We start from the raw sequence: 19,636 nt of genomic DNA on the forward strand, positions 1-19,636 counted from the left end.
CTATTACTGCAGATCCGTGTTTCAGGCACTGTGCCTCCTAACTGACAGATAGAGTTGCACATACTGTAGGACAGGGGTAGCTCGAGGCCTTCGATGTCCTTGAAAGCCTGGTTAACGATGCGGCCCCTGCACTGGTCACAGTAGAAGTGTCCGCAGACCAGCCGAGTCTCGTAGGAGATGCAGCTCTGGCAGTGCGGTGGGTCGAGGCTCAGGGAAAGACTACAGGTCTGAGGGCTGCTCTTCTGAGGGCTGCTCTTCGCCTCCGCTGGCAAGCTGTTTCAGGAGGATGAAGGAAACAAATGTCCATTACCTCCTAAAAAGTGTACAGCGGAGAAAAAATAAATAAAAATGCCATTAATTTCAGTCTTATAGTATACATTATACACTCACCTACGTATTTATTTTGACAGTGAAGCCTAAACTTTTAATTTGGCTCTATACTCCAGCATTTTGGAAGTGAGATCAAATGTTTTATATGATGCGACAGTACAAAATGTCACCTTTAATTCCAGGATATTTTCATACTTATCTATTTTCTCGTTTTAGAAATGAAAGCACTTTATGTATGCAGCCCCCCCCCCCCCCCCCCCCAAGGTGTCATAAGTACTAGGATACATTTACTGTATTAAGTAGTCAAAAGTTTTGGAATTAGCCCTATATTCCAGGCACGCAATGACTACATCAAGCTTGTGACTACAAACTTGTTGGATGCATTTTCAGTTTGTTTTGGTTGTGTTTTGGATTGTTGTTCCCAATAGAAATGAATGGTAAATAATGTATTGTGTCACTTTGGAGTCACTGTTTTTGTAAATAAGAATAGAATATGTTTCTAAACACTGCAATATTAATGTGGATGCTACCGTGATTACGGATAATCATGAATTAATTATAAATAATGATGAGTGAGAAAGTAACAAGAAAAATGATCATACCTCCAAGACATGCTAACCTCTCACCCTTACCTATAACAGGGGAGGTAAAACAGATATGTATGAAAATACCCCAAAATAAAAGGTGACATTCTGTACTGTCGCCTCATATGAAACATTGGATCTCAGATTCAAAATGCTGGAGTATAGAGCCAAATGAAAAGTTTAGCTTCACTGTCCAGTGTAGGCTATACTGTAGCTCCTAAACTGAACATGTAAATGGTCTATTCTTAGGCCCATGGAAGAATTTGACAACTCTGGTTCAACAAAGTGTCTGAGTGAGTTAGAAAAAGAACATGGTCAGGTCACCTCCATTCTAAAGCACTACATTTGAACCCAGGGTTCTTACATTCAGTTAGTTTTGGTTGTGTATCACCAGCTATAACTCAATGCATGTTTAAGGATTTTAGTCAGTTAAAGTTATGGTAACCTAAAAGAAAGTTAACCATTAGAATATAGAGGAGTATACATCCCCTGTACTTTTTACTACAACTCTCTTGTCTGAGCATTATACAGTTGAAGTCGGAAGTTTACATACATTTAGGTTGGAGTCATTAAAACTCGTTTTTCAACCACTCCACAAATTTCTTGTTAACAAACTATAGTTTTGGCAAGTTGGTTAGGACATCTACTTTGTGCATGACACAAGTCATTTTTCCAACAATTGTTTACAGACAGATTATCTCACTTATAATTCACTGTATCACAATTCCAGTTGGTCAGACGTTTACATACACTAAGTTGACTGTGCCTTTAAACAGCTTGGAAAATTCCAGAAAATGATTTCAAGGGTTTAGAAGCTTCTGATAGGCTAATTGACATTTGAGTCAATTGGAGGTGTACCTGTGGATGTATTTCAAGGCCTACCTTCAAACTCAGTTCCTCTTTGCTTGACATCATGGGAAAATCAAAAGATATCAGCCAAGACCTCAGAAAACTGCACTCTGATTCGCAATAAAAAATAAAAAAATAAAAATAAAATAAAAAAAGACCTCAGAAAACAAATTGTAGACCTCCAGAAGTCTGGTTCATTCTTGGGAGCAATTTCCAAACGCCTGAAGGTACCACGTTCATCTGTACAAACAATAGTACGCAAGTAAAAACACCATGGGACCACGCAGCTGTCATACCGCTCAGAAAGGAGACGTGTTCTGTCTCCTGGAGATTAACGTACTTTGGTGCGAAAAGTGCAAATCAATCCCAAAACAACAGCAAGGCCCTTGTGAACATGCTGGAGGAAACAGACACAAAAGTATCTATATCCACAGTAAAAACGAGTCCTATATCGACATAACCTGAAAGGCCGCTCAGCAAGGAAGAAGCCACTGCTCTAAAACTGCCATTAAAATAGCTAGACTACGCTTTGCAGCTGCTCATGGGGACAAAGATCGTACTTTTTTGGAGAAATGTCCTCTGGTCTGATGAAACAAAAATAGAACAGTTTGGCCATAATGACCATCATTATGTTTGGAGGAAAAAGGGGGAGGCTTGCAAGCCGAAGAACAACATCCCAACCGTGAAGCACGGGGGTGGCAGCATCATGTTGTGGGGGTGCTTTTCTGCAGGAGGGACTGGTGCACTTCACAAAATAGATGGCTTCATGAGGAGGAAAATTATGTGGATATATTGAAGCAACATCTCAAGACATCAGTCAGGAAGTTAAAGTTTGGTTGCAAATGGGTCTTCCAAATGGACAATGACCCCAAGCATACTTCCAAAGTTGTGTCAAAATGGCTTAAGGACAACAAAGTCAAGGTATTGGAGTGGCCATCACAAAGCCCTGACCTCAATTCTGTAGATAATTTGTGGGCAGAACTGAAAAAGCGTGTGCGAGCAAGGAGGCCTACAAACCTGACTCAGTTACACCAGCTCTGTCAGGAGGAATGGGCCAAAATTCACCCAACTTATTGTGGGAAGCTTGTGGAAAGCTACCCGACACGTTTGATCCAAGTTAAACAATTTAAAGCGAATGCTACCAAATACTAATTGATTGTACGTAAACTTCTGATCCACTGGGAATGTGATGAAAGAAATAAAAGCTGAAATAAATCATTCTCTCTACTATTAATCTGACATTTCACATTCTTAAAATAAAGTGGTGATTCTATCTGACCTAAGACAGGGAACTTTTACTCTGATTAAATGTCAGGAATTGTGAAAAACTGAGTTTAAATGTATTTGGCTAAGGTGTATGTAAACTTCCGACTTCAACTGTATATTTCGCAAAGTGGCAACCACTCACCCTTGAGCAGTTGTTTTTGCCCAAAGTAGAGGCAAATTGATGTCCAGTGTGTTAACAGTCACTGCTAGACAGCTATTGAACAACAGTTACACAGAAGTGCATAGCATGAACCCAGGAAAGTCAGACGTAATAAGAGATACAATTATAATACATTTTGTCAAATAGGCAGAGACAAAAAGTATAGGCCTATAAAAAAAAAATCCAATGTAGTTAACTTTTTTTATCCAGACCATTTGGTATTTATTGAATGTTATGTTAAAGCCAAGATTTGCATATACATGTGACCCCTCTCAAATTCATACACTGTGCTATAGATTCAAGAACATCCTCATCCACATGACAGTTGTAAGGTTCTGTGTTTATTTTCTTAGTCAACCTTGTGTTCTGAACGTAGCCCTGTTTCTTTGTGTTCTTGAACGTAGCCTTGTCTTTCATTTTTGTTCATTGATTTCACCTGTGTTAGTGACTCACCTGGTCTCATCAGCTCCATATTTAGTGCAATTCATTCTGTTTGTGCCTTTGTGGGGTATTGTTCATTTTGACTCTACTAATCCTTTAACCAATTTGTTTGTGAGAACCATTTATAGCTTTCAGTTCTAGTTTTGATTCACCTGCCTGTTTACCTACCTGTGTATGACCATTTTCTGCCTGTGACCACGATTCTTGCCTTCAGTGAAGGCGAAATAAACACCTGCGAGTGAATCTACACTTTTTTCTCAATGAGTGTTCATTACAACAGTTTTAACCCTTTTATCTGTTTATCTATTATTATTTGTCAACAATATAGTAATACAATAAAACCGTATTTGGAATTATGATATGATAGGGTAAAACAGTTGTGAGCTCAATAATTTGTCAAGAATAAATATATCTAATCGTAGATTCTTAGACTGAACATACAGGGCCTTCAGAAAATATTCACACCCCTTGACTTTTTACACATTTTGTTGTTTTACAGCCTGAAATTAAAATTGATTAAATTGAGATTGTGTGTCACTGATCTACACACAATATCTCATAATGTCGAAGTGGAATTATGTTTTTAGAAATGTTTATAAATTAATAAAAAACTAAAAGCTGGAATGTCTTGAGTCAATAAGTATTCAACCCCTTTATTATAGCAAGCCTAAATAACTTAATGAGTAAAAATTTGCTTAACATGTCAGATAAGTTGCATGGACTAACTCTGTGTGCAATAATGGTGTTTAACATGATTTTTGAATGAACTGTTAAATGGCTAAGAAAACTGAGGATGGATCAACAACATTGTAGTTACTCCACAATACTAACCTAAGAAGGAAGCCTGTACAGAATGCAAATATTCCAAAACATGCATCCTGTTTGGAATAAAGCACTTAAGTAATACTGCAAAAAAGTGTCAAAGAAATTAAATGAACTTTTTGTCCTGAATACAAAGCATTATGTTTGGGGCAAATCCAACACAAAACATCACTGAGTACCAGTCTAAAATATTTGTTTAAGCATGGTTGTGGCTGCATCATGTTATGGGTATGCTTGCAATTGGTAAGGCCTAGGGAGTTTTTTATGATAAAAAGAAAAGTAATGGAGCTAAGCATAGGCAAAATCCTAGAGGAAAACCTGGTTCAGTCTGCTTTCCAACAGACACTGGGAGCAAATCCACCTTTCAGCAGAACAGTAACCTAAAACTTAATGTAACCGATGTGAAATGGCTAGCTAGTTAGCGGTGGTGCGCGCTAATAGCGTTTCAATCGGTTACGTCACTCGCTTTGAGACCTTGAAGTAGTGGTTCCCCTTGCTCTGTAAGGGCCGCGGCCTTTGTGGAGTGATGGGTAACTATGCTTCGTGGGTGTCAGTTGTTGATGTGTGCAGAGGGTCCCTGGTTCGCGGTCGGGGCGAGGGGACGGACGTAAAGTTATATTAAGGCCAAATGTACACTGTAGTTACTTGCCAAGACGACATTGAATGTTCCTGAGTGGACTAGTTACAGATTTGACTTAAATCGGCTTGAAAGTCTATGGCAAGACTTGAAAATGGCTGTCTAGCAATGATCAACAACCAACTTGAAAGAGCTTGAATAATTTTTGTAAAGAATAATGGGCAAATATTGCACAATCCAGGTTTGCAAATCTATGATATCCATGATATCAATGATATCAGCTGCATCTTGAACGAGAGCTCACCGTTACAGACAGCCCGCCACTAGAGGGCGACTTTATCGAATCGCGTTCTTTGGTTTTGTCGGATATGTTCCTTGCCCATCAGATGAACATAACGCTGCCCTCACGCCGGATTTAACATGGCGGCGGGACCAATTTCGGAGCGAAACCAAGGTAGATAAGTCTTTATAACTTACAATGAATTTCATCAAATGTGGCCATACGGGTAGTTTCAATCACATTTGACCGCATGGCCAGAACACTAGCTAAATTAAGTAGTTAGCCATATCCCCTTGCGTGTGTGACTGCATTCCATTGCCAAACTAAGCTAGTTAGCTTCATTCTCGTTTACTAGCCAACGTTTGCCATGTCTAACAAGCTAGCTATTTAGATACATAGACATGACCTGGAAATACAGATACAGGACATTACATGGCAATATCGCTAGCCATATATTTTCATGTCCTGACGGACTCGTCAGATTTGTCTAGGTGTCTGCCGGGCTATGAATGGGTAGCTAGCTGGGTCATTCCTAGTATACGGTTCATTTTATGTCCCCAGGAATGTTTTGTTCATATTTAGTGTAACATTTGTATTCCGAAAGGCATTAACTATAAGGTCAGGTGTCCTTTACCTTAAAATACAAAAATATGGATCTGAAAGGGAATTTTATTTATTTTAAACGCTTTGTCAGTGGGTGTAGGCCATTATTTTGCAATGTCCAAAGGTGTCATTTATCAACTTCCACAAGAAATATAAGTAGAATACACAAGATGCAATTTTGAAATGTGGTTGTGCATCAACAGTTTCTCTTGTATAAATCACTTATAGTCACTCAATTAGCCTATGTCAGTATATAGATTGTTCTAGATAGCTGGACGCTAAACTAAGTTACCTATCTAAACCTGTAGTAATCAAAGTCGAATCAGAGCCAGTCTCACTCAGATATCATATAAAAAAAACTCCACCCTATGGCAAAATCTGTAGAATTCCAGGAAATTATATGTAAAATGGTTTTGATTTACAGGGTCAGCCATAGCATTAAAGTGCCCCTGGAGCAATTAGGGTCAAGTGCATATCGACAGATTTTTCACCTAGTCGGCTTGGGGATTAGAACCAGCGAACCTTCGGGTACAGGCCCAACACTCTTAATCACTGGGCTGCCTGCCACTTCTATTCCCTGTCTTTGGCAACACTGCCCATTTTGCAGGGTTTGTGCTAGTGAACCACCACAGATGGGATGTAAAAAGAGTAGATTTACAGCTTTCTTGTGCACTGCTCGGTAATGTAATAGGAACCGATTATGTACATGGGGATGGTGTTGCTAAAAACAGGTAACGTTAGTCATTTCGTCAGAACTTGAAATATCTCGTATGGCAAGGTCTTCTGTTTGGGTTTATACACATCCACTTAACAACCATGTTGTTGTTATGTTGTGTTGCTACCATGCTGTATTGTCATGTGTTGTTGCCTTGCAATGTTGTCTTAGGTCTCTCTTTATGTAGAGTTGTGATGTGTGTTTTGTTCTATATTTATATTGTATTTATTTTTTAAATGTTTAATCCCAGGCCCCCAGGAGGCCTTTTGGTAGGCCGTCATTGTAAATAAGAATTTGTTCTTAACTGACTTGCCTAGTTAAATAAATGTTAAAAAAATAAAAATTTGGTTTTGCTCGGATCATTTTAGATGCCACTGTGTATGTGGGTGGTCTGGATGAGAAAGTGGCAGAGCCACTGCTGTGGGAGCTCTTCCTACAGGCTGGGCCTGTGGTCAACACTCACATGCCCAAAGACAGAGTCACGGGACAACACCAAGGTAAATAACAGTCATAAACAACACATTGTTAACAAAACTGACACATTCTACCATCGGTAAGACCAATAAGTATTTTTTGCTTAAACGATGCATGGCCGTTATATTTCTGTTAATCATCGAAGAATGCGTTCCAGCTACATTTCCTAATGTTTTGCTTGAAGTTAATCTTGCATTTTATCAGAGAAAATTAGGTTATGCTGAGAAAAGTGTTAAGTTCATGTTTTAAGTATCCCTATATTTCGGTTATTACGGGGCTATCACTCTGTGAAGAGTGCGCCTGCGCAGGAAGTTTGGTTGTTGATGGACCTAGCCTTGAGAGGAATGGCTACCTTGTATTGTGTTCATACAGTATAGTAAACTTTTTAAAACTGGAACCTTGTCGTTGTGTCATTTCGAGTTAACAAAAAGTACCAGAAAAAAAGTAGCTACACGTCAGTCAGAGCGCTGCCTGTTGATAGAATGCCCTTTGGTGAATTCTCATCCAATTAGAGAAGTGCAACTGAAGCACAAAATATGTCTGATGCCGAGCAGAATTTACAATAGGAACCTTTTGTGGTCTGCGTTTACAATACGCAGCAAGATATTTGTTATATATATCTTTTGTGAAAAATGCAGAATTCTGCTTAATTACACTGAACAAAAATATAAACACAACATGCAACAATTTCAAAGATTTTACTGAGTTACAGTTCATATAAGGAAATTAGTCAATTTTAAATAAATTCATTAGGCCCTAATCTATGGATTTCATGACCGGGAACACAGATATGCAAGAAGCTAAGGTAACTGAACTAAGTGACTATCACCACGTAGCACTCACTTCTGTCATCATGAAGTGCTTTGAGAGACTAGTTAAGGATCATATCAGCTCCACCCTACCTGATACCCTAGACCCACTCCAATTTGCTTACTGCCCTAATAGGTCCACAGACGACGCAATCGCCATCACACTGCACACTGCCCTAACCCATCTGGACAAGAGGAATTCCTATGTAAGAATGCATTTAACACCATAATTCCCTCCAAACTCGTCACCATCCTGGGTCTCGACCCCGCTTTGTTCAACTGGGTCCTGGACTTTCTGACCCCCCCCCCCCCCCGATGGTGAAGTTAGGAAAATCTCCACCACGCTGATCCTCAATACTGGGGCCCCACAAGGGTGCGTTCTCAGCCCTCTCCTGTACTCCCTGTTCACCCATGACTGTGTGGCACTGCACGTCTCCAACTCAATCAAGTTTGCAGACAACACTGCAGTGGTAGGCTTGATTACCAACAACTATGAAATGGCCTACAGGGAGGAGGTGAGGGCCCTCAGAGTGTGGTGTCAGGAAAATAACCTCTCACTCATTGTCAACAAAACAAAGGAGATGATCGTGGACTTCAGGAAACAGCAGAGGGAGCACCCCATCCACATCGACGGGACAGCAGTGGAGAAGGTGGAAAGTTTTTAGTTCCTCTGCATACACATCATGGACAAACTGAAATTGTCCACTCACACAGACAGCGTGGTGAAGAAGGCGCAACAGCGCCTCTTCAACCTCAGGAGGCTGAAGAAATTTGACATAACTTAAAACACTCGCAAACTTTTACAGATGCTCAATCGAGAGCATCCTGTCAGGCTGTATCACCACCTGGTACGACAACTGCACTGCCCTCAACCGCAAGGCTCTCCAGAGGGTACTGCGGTCTGCACAACACATCACCGGGAGAAAATTACCTACCCTCCAGGACACCTACAGAACCCGATGTCACAGGAAGGCCAAAAAGATCATCAAGGACAACAACCACTCGAACCACTGCCTGTTCACCCCACTATCATCCAGAAGGCGAGGTCAGTACAGGTGCATTAAAGCTGGGACTGAGAGACTGAAAAACAGCTTCTATCTCAAGGCCATCAGACTGTAAATCAGCCATCACTAACATAGAGAGGCTGCTGCCAACATACAGACTCAAATCTATGGCCACTTTATTAAATGGATTTAATAAAGGTGTCACTAGTCACTTTAAATAACTCCACTTTAATAATGTTTACATATCCTACATTACTCATCTCATATGTACAGTTGAAGTCGGAAGTTTACATACACCTTAGCCAAATACATTTAAACTCAGTTTTTCACAATTCCTGACATTTTAATCCTAGTAAAAATTCGCTGTCTTAGGTCAGTTAGGATTACAACTTTATTTTAAGAATGTGAAATGTCAGAATAATAGTAGAGTGATTTATTTCAGCTTTTATTTCTTTCATCACATTCCCAGTGGATCAGAAGTTTACATACACGCAAGTAGTAATTGGTAGCGTTGCCTTTTAATTAAATTGTTTAACTTGGTTCAAACGTTTCGGGTAGCCTTCCACAAGCTTCCTACAATAAGTTGGGTGAATTTTGGCCCATTCCTCCTGACAGAGCTGGTGTAACTGAGTCAGGTTTGTAGGCCTCCTTGCTCGCACACGATTTTTCAGTTTTGCCCACAAATTATCTACAGAATTGAGGTCCGGGCTTTGTGATGGCCACTCCAATACCTTGACTTTGTTGTCCTTAAGCCATTTCGCCACAACTTTGGAAGTATGCTTGAGGTCATTGTCCATTTGGAAGACCCATTTGCAACCAAGCTTTAACTTACTGACTGATCTCTTGATGTTGCTTCAATATATCCACATAATTGTCCTTCCTCGTGATGCCATCTATTTTGTGAAGTGCAGAAGTCCCTCCTGCAGCAAAGCATCCCCACAACATGATGCTGCCACCCCCTTGCTTCACGGTTGGGATGGTGTTCTTTGGCTTGCAAGCCTCCCCCTTTTTGCTCCAAACATTCCGATGGTCATTATAGCCAAACTGTTCTATTTTTGTTTCATCAGACCAGAGGACATTTCTCCAAAAAGTAAGTTATTTGTCCCCATGAGCAGCTGCAAACCGTAGTCTGGCTATTTTATGGCAGTTTTGGAGCAGTGGCCTTTTAGGTTATGTCGATATAGGACTCGTTTTTACTGTGGATATAGATACTTTTGTGTCTGTTTCCTCCAGCATGTTCACAAGGTCCTTTGCTGTTTTGGTATTGATTTGCACTATTCGCACCAAAGTACGTTCATCTCTAGGAGACAGAACACGTCTTCTTTCTGCGATATGACAGCTGCGTGGTCCCATGGTGTTTATACTTGCATACTATTGTTTGTACTTGCATACTATTGTTTGTACAGATGAACGTGGTACCTTCAGGCGTTTGGAAATTGCTCCCAAGAATGAACCAGACTTCTGGAGGTCTACAATTTGTTTTCTGAGGTCTTGGCTGATTTAATTAGATTTTCCCATGATGTCAAGCAAAGAGGCACTGAGTTTGAAGGTAGGCCTTGAAATACATCCACCGTACACCCCCAATTGACTCAAATTATGTCAATTAGCCTATTAGAAGTTTCTAAAATGACAATTTTCTGGAATTTTCCAGCTTAGTCTATGTAAACTTCTAACCCACTGGAATTGTGATACAGTGAATTGTAAGTGAAATAATCTGTCTGTAAACAATTGTTGGAAAAATGACTTGTGTCATGCACAAAGTAGATGTCCTAACCGACTTGCCAAAACTATAGTTTGTTAACAAGACATTTGTGGAGTGGTTGAAAAACAAGTTTTAATGACTCCAACCTAAGTGTATTTAAACTTCCGACTTCAATTGTATATATTGTATTCTATACCATCTACTGCATCTTGCCTATGCCGCACGGCCATCGCTCATCCGTATATTTATATGTACGTAGTCTTATTCATCCCTTTACATTTGAGTGTATGTATATAAGGTAGTTGTTGTGAATTTAAGATTACTTGTTAGATATTACTGCACTGTCAGATCTAGAAGCATAAGCATTTCGCTACACTCGCATTAACATCTGCTAACCATGTGTATGTGACCAATACAGTTTGATTTGATTTGGTCACAGATACCTTAAAAAAACAAAATAGTGGCATGGATAAGAACCAGTCAGTATGTGGTATGACCACCATTTGCCTTATGCAACGCGACACATCTCCTTTACATAGAGTTGATCAGGCTGTTGTTTGTGACCTGTGGAATGTTGTCCCGCTCCTCTTCAATGGCTGTGCGAAGTTGCTGGATTTTGGCAGGAACTGGAACACACTGTCGTACGGGTCAATCCAGAGTGTCCCAAACATGCTCAATGGAGCATTGGACATGGAGATGAAGCATTATCATGCTGAAACATGAGGTTATGGCGGCGGATGAACGGCACGTCAAAGGGTCTCAGGATCTTGTCACAGTATCTCTGTGCATTGAAATGCCATCGATAAAGTGCAATTATTTTCATTGTCCGTGGTTTATGCCTGCCCATACCATAACCCCACATCCATCATGGGGGCACTCTGTCCATCAGCAAACCGCTCGCCCACACGACATCATATACACTGTTGTCTATCTGCCCGGGACAGTTGAAACTGGAATTCATCTGTGAAGAGCGCACTCCTCCAACGTGCCAGTGGCCATCAAAGGTGAGCTTTTGCCCACTGAAGTCAGGTACGACGCCAAACTGCAGTCAGGTCAAGACCCTGGTGAGGATGACGAGCACACAGATGAGCTATCATGAGACTGTTTGACAGTTTGTGCAGAAATTCTTCGGTTGTGCAAACCCACAGTTTCCTCAGCTGTCCCGGTGGCTGGTCTCAGACGGTACCGCAGATGAAGAGGAGGTAGTGGAGGTCCTGGGCTGGTATGGTTACACGTGGTCTGCGGTTGTGAGGCCAGTTGGACTTTCTGCCAAATTATCTAAAACAACAAAGGTGGCTTATGGTAGCGAAATGAACTTTAAATTATTTGGCAACAGCTCAGTCAGCATGCCAATTGCACGCTCCCTCAAAACTTAAAACATCTGTGACATTGTGTTGTGTGACAAAACTGCACAGTTTAGAGTGGCCTTTTGTTGTCCACAGCACAAGGTGCACCTGTGTAATGATGATACTGTTTAATCAGCTTCTTGAAATTCCAGACCTGTCAGGTGGATGGATTATCTTGGCAAAGGAGAAATGCTCACTAACAGGGATGCACGAAATTTAAGAAATACGTTTTTTGGCTTATGGAACATATCTGGGATATTTTATTTCAGCTCATAAAACATGGGACCAACACATTATATTTGTGTTCAGTGTATGAAGGGTATTGAATTGAATAGGTCTATGCTATGAATGCAAACCCAACACTTGATGTCACGTGATATTTGGAGACTGCTTTAGTGACAAATAGCCTGTCAATAATGCTGATTAGAAAGAGACTTTAACAGTTATAATTGAATGTTGTTCTTTGCTCTGCCCCCCCCTGCTCTGTAAGGCTATGGCTTTGTTGAGTTCCTCAGTGAAGAGGATGCGGACTATGCCATCAAGATTATGAACATGATTAAACTATACGGCAAGCCCATCCGTGTCAACAAGGCCTCAGCGCACAACAAAAACCTGGATGTGGGCGCAAACATCTTCATTGGTAACCTAGACCCGGAGATTGACGAGAAACTCCTCTACGACACGTTCAGTGCCTTTGGGGTCATACTCCAGACCCCCAAGATCATGCGCGACCCGGACACTGGCAACTCCAAGGGCTACGCCTTCATCAACTTTGCCAGTTTTGACGCCTCTGACGCAGCCATCGAGGCCATGAACGGCCAGTACCTGTGCAACCGTCCCATTACGGTGTCATATGCCTTCAAGAAGGACTCCAAGGGCGAGCGGCACGGCTCAGCCGCTGAACGCCTCCTAGCAGCACAAAACCCACTTTCGCAGGCCGATCGGCCGCATCAGCTATTCGCAGACGCACCGCCTCCCCCCTCTGCCTCGACACCTGTCCTCACCACCCTGGGAGCCGGGATGCCCATGCCTGGTAAGTGTGTGTGTGCGTGGAAGTGGGTGCACCAGGGTTGAATAATTTAATTTCATCTTCCAAAATCCTTCGGATATTTTGTGGGTGTACTTAGATAGGATCACTATTTGCCCTGTATAGCTTAGCCATAGATTGTGCTCTGTAGATTTGTAAGAGTAAGAATGTCAAAAACTAGATTTTCCTCACAATTTGAAAGTTTTATGTTGGCTTCACAATAACTTAACTAATAACTTCAGTAACACATCTACATCAAGTTCATTTCAATTCAACTTTACAAAATGTGTAATTTCCCTCTCTTTCTCGGATCTTAATTTCCAGGCATGCCCCCTCCTGGTGCCTTCCCTCCTGTGCCACCCCCCGGATCCATGCCTCCTGGTATGCCCCCTGGCATGCCCCCAGCCCCAGGGACACCAGGACCCCAGGGAGGGGGCTCAGGCCCCCCACCTGGCCCACCACCCTTCCACCAGGGCATGCACCCGGGTAAGTCACTCACCACGACCATATCATTGGAATGAGTACAACTGTCAGGAAAAGTTTTCCCAGATTGTTACATTTGGTAATTGTAGTGTGTGGAATTGTAAGTTAGTGTTACTTCTGGTTAAAGAAAGAGAGCTTATTGTGTGTGATGAGGTGCATTAATATATGCCATTTAGCAGACTCTTTTATCCAAAGCAACTTAGTCATGCATGCATACATTTTGCGTATGGGTGTTCCCGGGAATCAAACTCACTATCCTGGTGTTGAAAGCGCCATGCTCTACCAACTAAGCTACTGAGGCCCACCACCAATGATATTGTTCATATCCAACAGGAATGCCCCAGATGCCCATGCATCCTCATGGCCATCCCCCGGGTATGGTGCCTCCACCGGGCCCCCCAGGATCCAACCAGCACCGGGCACCTCCACCCCCCGGCATGCCCCCTCATCCACACATGGGCATGCCACCGAGAGGGCCCTATGGGCATCCCATGGGTGAGTGCTGTGCCTTCACAAGGCTAGGGATAAGCTGATAGGAGATTTCAACTGATAGGAGTTGAAATCTCTTATCAGTTGAATAATTGCCTTTTAGTTGACTCCTGATTCATGCAAAACATTTAATCACTTTTGGTTATGTTACTATTCTGTTTCTTAATGTTTAAAGCTAGAGTCCGCATTTGGTAGTTCCATTTTGGACTTTTACAAAATGTATGTAGTTGTAAACAAACACTGTTTAGCTTCAAAACATTTTGACAAATGTATCTAAAGGGACACAATAAATAAATACATTAATTTGATGGATATCCTAGAGCTTTGTTTCCTAATATCCTTGTTGAAATGTGCTGCTTGCGCTGAGATGATATATCATTGTGTGAATCGCCCCTCTCTCTCTCTCCCCATCCACACAGGTCACCCCATGCATCCAGGCATGAGAGGACCCCCTCCTCCCATGCCCCCACCAGGCTACGGTGGGGGTCCCCCTCGTCCACCTCCGTTTGGTTTCCAGAGGGGGCCTCCAATGCCACCAAGGCCCCCCGGCGGCCCACCTCGAGGTCCCATGAGAGGACCAATGCCCCCATAGACTACGGAAAACCACAGCAAGGCGCATGACCATGCTTTCATTTAGCTTTTTTTTTGTTCTATTCCAGATGACAATTTAGAGACATAGTGTAGCTCCATTTTTTTGTATGTTTTTTTTCTTCACTGTACAGATGCCAAACCTGCAAGGAATAAAGGTTTTAATACAACAAATTGGGTCTTTCAATTGATGTCCTTTCAGTTCTCTCAGATGAGATTTAATTCAGAACATGCATCATATCAATGAACTTCTGCTTTCCTGGTACAAACATAAGACACAAAATGTAGTTGGTCCCCTGAATAGGTTAGAAACTACAAATGTGATCAAAAGGCCAGTCGTTTGAGACCATTGGTAGCCAGGAGAGAAGGTGATGCATGTCCATAATGACAAGATGAACGGGATGGTTATGTTTTGACCAGACAAAGCACACGTAAGTTGATAGGTTCCAGACCTAATACAAAACTAAAACCTCTTCACCAAATATAAACCTGAAGTGTTTTTTATAAACCCCCTGAAGTAACTAGAAACCCACAAAATACAGTGCCTTGAGAGAAAGCTATGGGTAGATTACAAATACTAATTCTGCACTTGCTTCCAAACTACAAAAAAAATTGTTTGTTGCGTCCATGTTGAATGAGGTGCTCACTCGGTCTGTTGCCATGGTTATGGCAGATGCCACTTTTCTGAAGTAGTGGGTTATGGAGGAGGATGTAAAGGGCTGCATAATCACACTGATATTTTAGGCCATTTTTGATCATTTAAATTATGATATTGATTCTTAAAGATATAGTAAAAATTGGTTGATGCCACTGAGCGTAGCTGAAAAGGGATTTTGAGAATTAGTTAATTGTGGCTGGACCCAACCTAGCTTGACCGTGGAGACAGAATATTGAGTGTGTCAGCCCAGACCTAGGTCAACAACACGAAAACAAGGCAGTCATGTAAAATTTCTCTGGGCCGTGAAAATCTTCTAGGGGTCACTTCCGGTTCCGTGGTATCTAGGTCTCTTTTCATGTCACTTCGATACAGCTATGACCGGAAGTGATTTTTGTACATAGCGGGTAAGGAGAGCATTTTCGCTAAGCCTTTTCTTAGCCTTAACCTCAGTCTCCTAACCTTCTGCGTTAATTCTAACCTGCTGTGTAAGTTCTCCTAACCTGCTACGAAAAAGTAAATTCCTGTCATAGCTGTATTGAAGTGGTGTTAAGTGTTTCTCTTTTTTTAGGTGGATAATGTTTCCTTACATTGTGAAGGGTACTTATTTTACTAATTATTATTATTAAGCAGGTCTTATAATGAGCATTGGTGGAAAAAGTACCCAATCTTTATACTTGAGTAAAAGTGAAGACCCAAATGACCCAAGTGAAAGTCACCCAGTAAAATACTACTTGAGTAAAAGTCTAAAAGTATTTGGTTTTAAATATACTTAAGTATCAATAGTAAATGTGATTGCTAAAATATACTTAAGGATCAAAAGTAAAAGTATAAATAATTTTTAATTCCTTATATAAAGCAAACCAGATGGCATAATTTTCTTGTTTTTAAAATGTACAGATAGCCAGGGGCATGGTCCAACACTCAGACATAATTCACAAACGAAGCATGTGTTTAGTGAGTCCCCCAAATCAGAGGCAGTAGGGATGACCAGGGATGTTCTCTTGATAAGTGTGTGAATTAGACAATTTTCCTGTTCTGCTAAGCATTCAAAATGTAACAAGTACTTTTGGGTGTCAGGGAGAATGTATGCAGTAAAAAGTACATCATTTGATTTAGGAATGTAGTGAAGTCAAAAATAGAAAAGTAAAGTACAGATACCCCAAAAAATGACTAGTAGTACTTTCAAGTATTTTTACTTAAGTACTTTACACCACTAATAATGAGTGATTAATGAGTGCAAACAAAGAGGCTTAAAACCCTATATTAGATTGGTTTATTAAACCGCCCTTTAAAATAAGAGTTAGCAATTTTCATAGAGCTAGAATAACTGATATTTTCTGCATAACTGAGCTGGGCAGGAAAGTCATGGGTAGTCAATTAAGCTCACTTGTTTCTGGTCCTGTGATGTCACTAGGTGGGATGGGCCAGTGGTTGGCATAGAAACAGGGGCAGTTGTGTGTGTGAGAGATAGAAATATGGGGTTGGCATTTTGATTTTTCAGCTCAGGGAGACATGTCCATGAACATGGAAAATATTGTTTCAGAGACCTCTTATGCCTGTTGATTAGGGGCTACTATTAGTGTTATTCCAACGATTAAAAAAACATACAACTCATTATATTTAAGCTGTTCTATTAGAACATTGAATTGGAGCAGAGTAATACAACATTTGGCAACTTAAGTGTATCACTGAAAGGGAGGCAATTCTTATTATAGGCTGTATGTAGGCCTACATGTTTGCGTGAGTGGTAAAGATACATCTTTTCATTCAGGGTATGTAAGCCTAATACAGCTAAAGCTTAGGACACATTCATCGATTTGAAACATAAACATACCAACACCTTGATTAATATCAATAGGCTACACATCATAGTTGCTTGCTTTCACATGTAGGCCTAGACATGATTCAAATAGAATTGTGTGTGTGTGATGATGAGAGGGTGTGGTGGGCAACATTTAATGCGAAAGCAAAATGGATGTTTAATACTTAGAAATTGTTTGAAATACGGGTTAAGATAAATTAATAACTTGAGAACCAATAAGAGRGSSRGGGGGGGGGGGGGRGGGRATCTACGATGCTACTTATGGTACCCACTGAGGTGGTACCTCTTGGTTCTAGCATCACGCTTCCTCTTCAGTCAGTTGGGTTACGGGGAGCCTATCCACGTTGGAGCAGCAGCAGCATCAACGCACTGTCATCCTGTTGACAAAATTCAAGCTGAGGATATAGTGAAATAATAATTACGGTGAGATGATGCTGTTACCTTTACTAAAATGAAACTCGGCAAATTAGTTATAATTAGACTACATAGGCCGACTCCGTTGTTATACGAATGTGGATGTGCGTGCTTCCCAAAATATCTTACCCACTGGCCACGATTTAGGATGTGAAAATCATATCGTGTTTTATTGAAATGTAGCCTATTTCTATTTATGCGACTATGCAGGTCGATGCAGACTCAATACAGACTAGAATTATTGATGTTATTGATATTTCTTGTAGCCTATTTAACATGACAGCAGGCCTATCTATCTAACATGATACCCAAGTCTTCCCTGCGTAAAAATGCAGTCACGACAATTCAATGTCTCTTCAAATGAAGAGATTGGAACTGCGTTTGAGTTTAAATCGTTTATATTACCGAAAACATGTTGAATATTGCATTTAGATAATTATTTCAACAATTGAGCTAATTGCTTTAGGTCAGTTGTAAAAGTCGCGCTGGTCTTGTTGCACTACGTTAAATATTTAATTATAGGCTTATCCGAAATAAAATGATCAAAATAAAAGATATTACTGGTAGCATACTATCATGATTTCGCAGTCGTATCGCGCCTGAATGGAGAAATGTGTTATAATTTTGCCATCGTCCTACACGTAGGCGATTCATCATGATTGTGTTGGCGAGGGGGATGGTAACTAGGCATTGTGTCATCCTCAGGTTTTTAAAGGGGGATTCCGTGTCGACTGAATGCCAACCGTCCGTAGTGCATGTTATTGGCAGACCATTTATGAAATAATAAACTGACACTTGTGACCTTGCAAAGATCTCACAACGATTGACCATTATCTTGAAGCCGTGCTACTTTTGGCAAGACAAGACATGTGCATTCCTTGCCTCCATCTATAACGACCTTGTCTCAGACTGGCGCCATTTGTTGCTGATGCTCAATGGGTTTACTATTTCCCTTAACAAATAGCCTACATATTTCCTTAACCGTTAAAATAAACAAGCCTGCAAAACATAAACAGAAGGTGAATTTTTTGAGAACATTGTTATGGAATGCAGAGGACATGCCTAGGGGCACATGCCCCCTCAGATTTGCCCTGTTTAAAATTAATACATAAAATATATATATATATATATATATATATATATACCTACTCATTCCAGGGGTTTTCTTTATTTTTACTATTTTCTACATTGTAAAATAATAGTGAAACTATGAAATAACACATATGGAATCATGCAGTAACCAAAAAAGTGTTAAACAAATCAAAATATATTTCAGATTTGAGATTCTTCAAAGTAACCACCCTTTGCCTTGACAGTTTAGCGCACTCTTGGCATTCTCGTAGTCACCTGGAATGCAGTTCAATTAAAATGTATGCCTTGTTAAAAGTTGATTTGTAGAATTTCTTTACATCTTAATGCGTTTGAGCCAATCAGTTGTGTTGTGACAAGGTAGGGGTGGTATACAGAAGATAGTCCTATTTGGTAAGAGACCAAGTCCATATTATGGCAAGAACAGCTCAAATAAGCAAAGAGAAATGACAGTCCATCATTACTTTAAGACATGAAGGTCAGTCAATTCGGAAAATTTCAAGAACTTTGAAAGTTTCTTCAAATTCAGTCGCAAAAACCATCAAGCGCTATGATGAAACTGGCTCTCATGAGGACCGCCACAGGAAAAGAAGACCCAGAGTTACCGCTGCTGCAACCTCTGTGTCTTTGTGAGACGCAGTGTAGGTGAACGGATGATTTCCGCATGTGTGGTTCCCACCATGAAGCATGGAGGAGGAGGTGTGATGGTGTAGAGGTGCTTTGCTGGTGACATTTTTGGTGATTTATTTGGAATTCAAGGCACACTTAACCAGCATGGCTACCACAGCATTCTGCAGCAATACGCCATCCCTTCTGGTTTGCGCTTGTTTTTCAACAGGACAATGACCCAACACACCTCCAGGTTGTGTAAAGGCTATTTGACCAATAAGGAGAGTGATGGAGTGCTGCATCAGATGACCTGGCCTCCACAATCACCCGACCTCAACCCAATTGAGATGGTTTAGGATGAGTTGGACCGCAGAGTGAAGGACGGTTGGAAAAACATTCCAGGTGAAGCAGGTTGAGAGAATGCCAAGGGTGTGCAAAGCTGTCATCAAGGCAAAGGGTTGCTAATATATTTTGATTTGTTAAAAAAAAAATGGG

General features: G+C 40.9%; 2 protein-coding genes across 4 annotated transcripts in view; both read left to right on the plus strand.

The window, feature by feature from the left end:
• Window positions 1-5,374: 5,374 nt before the first annotated feature.
• LOC111955857 (splicing factor 3B subunit 4) lies at window positions 5,375-14,611 on the plus strand. Of its 2 annotated transcripts, XM_023976205.2 has the most exons (6): window positions 5,375-5,483; window positions 6,996-7,124; window positions 12,453-12,995; window positions 13,314-13,475; window positions 13,806-13,967; window positions 14,381-14,611. In XM_023976205.2, the coding sequence occupies exons 1-6, from the start codon at window positions 5,450-5,452 to the stop codon at window positions 14,551-14,553; spliced, it is 1,203 nt and encodes a 400-aa protein (XP_023831973.1). In that variant the 5' UTR covers window positions 5,375-5,449; the 3' UTR covers window positions 14,554-14,611. The 2 variants fall into 2 exon arrangements, with proteins under 2 accessions (XP_023831973.1, XP_070292581.1); XM_070436480.1 differs by lacking the exons at window positions 5,375-5,483; window positions 6,996-7,124 and adding an exon at window positions 8,260-8,955.
• The window catches only part of LOC111955856 (synaptic vesicle glycoprotein 2A-like), a 33,232-nt gene continuing 20,630 nt past the window's right edge, over window positions 7,035-19,636 (plus strand). The window contains exon 1 of one of the 2 annotated variants that reach the window (XM_023976203.2): window positions 7,035-7,124. The gene's annotated coding sequence lies outside the window, so the exon portion shown is untranslated. Of the gene's footprint in view, window positions 7,125-17,333; window positions 17,453-19,636 lie in introns of those variants that run through there. The other variant, XM_023976204.2, reaches the window with a different exon arrangement.

This window comes from Salvelinus sp. IW2-2015, linkage group LG31 (genome assembly GCF_002910315.2).
Source record: "Salvelinus sp. IW2-2015 linkage group LG31, ASM291031v2, whole genome shotgun sequence".
In the NCBI taxonomy this organism is placed as follows: Eukaryota; Metazoa; Chordata; class Actinopteri; order Salmoniformes; family Salmonidae; genus Salvelinus; species Salvelinus sp. IW2-2015.

Coding starts and splice junctions, on each gene's coding strand:
- LOC111955857 (XM_023976205.2), top strand. CDS start 5,450: ATGGCGGCGGGACCAATTTCGGAGCGAAACCAAG. Junction 5,484..6,995: donor AATTTCGGAGCGAAACCAAG/GTAGATAAGTCT, acceptor GGATCATTTTAG/ATGCCACTGTGTATGTGGGT. Junction 7,125..12,452: donor AGTCACGGGACAACACCAAG/GTAAATAACAGT, acceptor CTGCTCTGTAAG/GCTATGGCTTTGTTGAGTTC.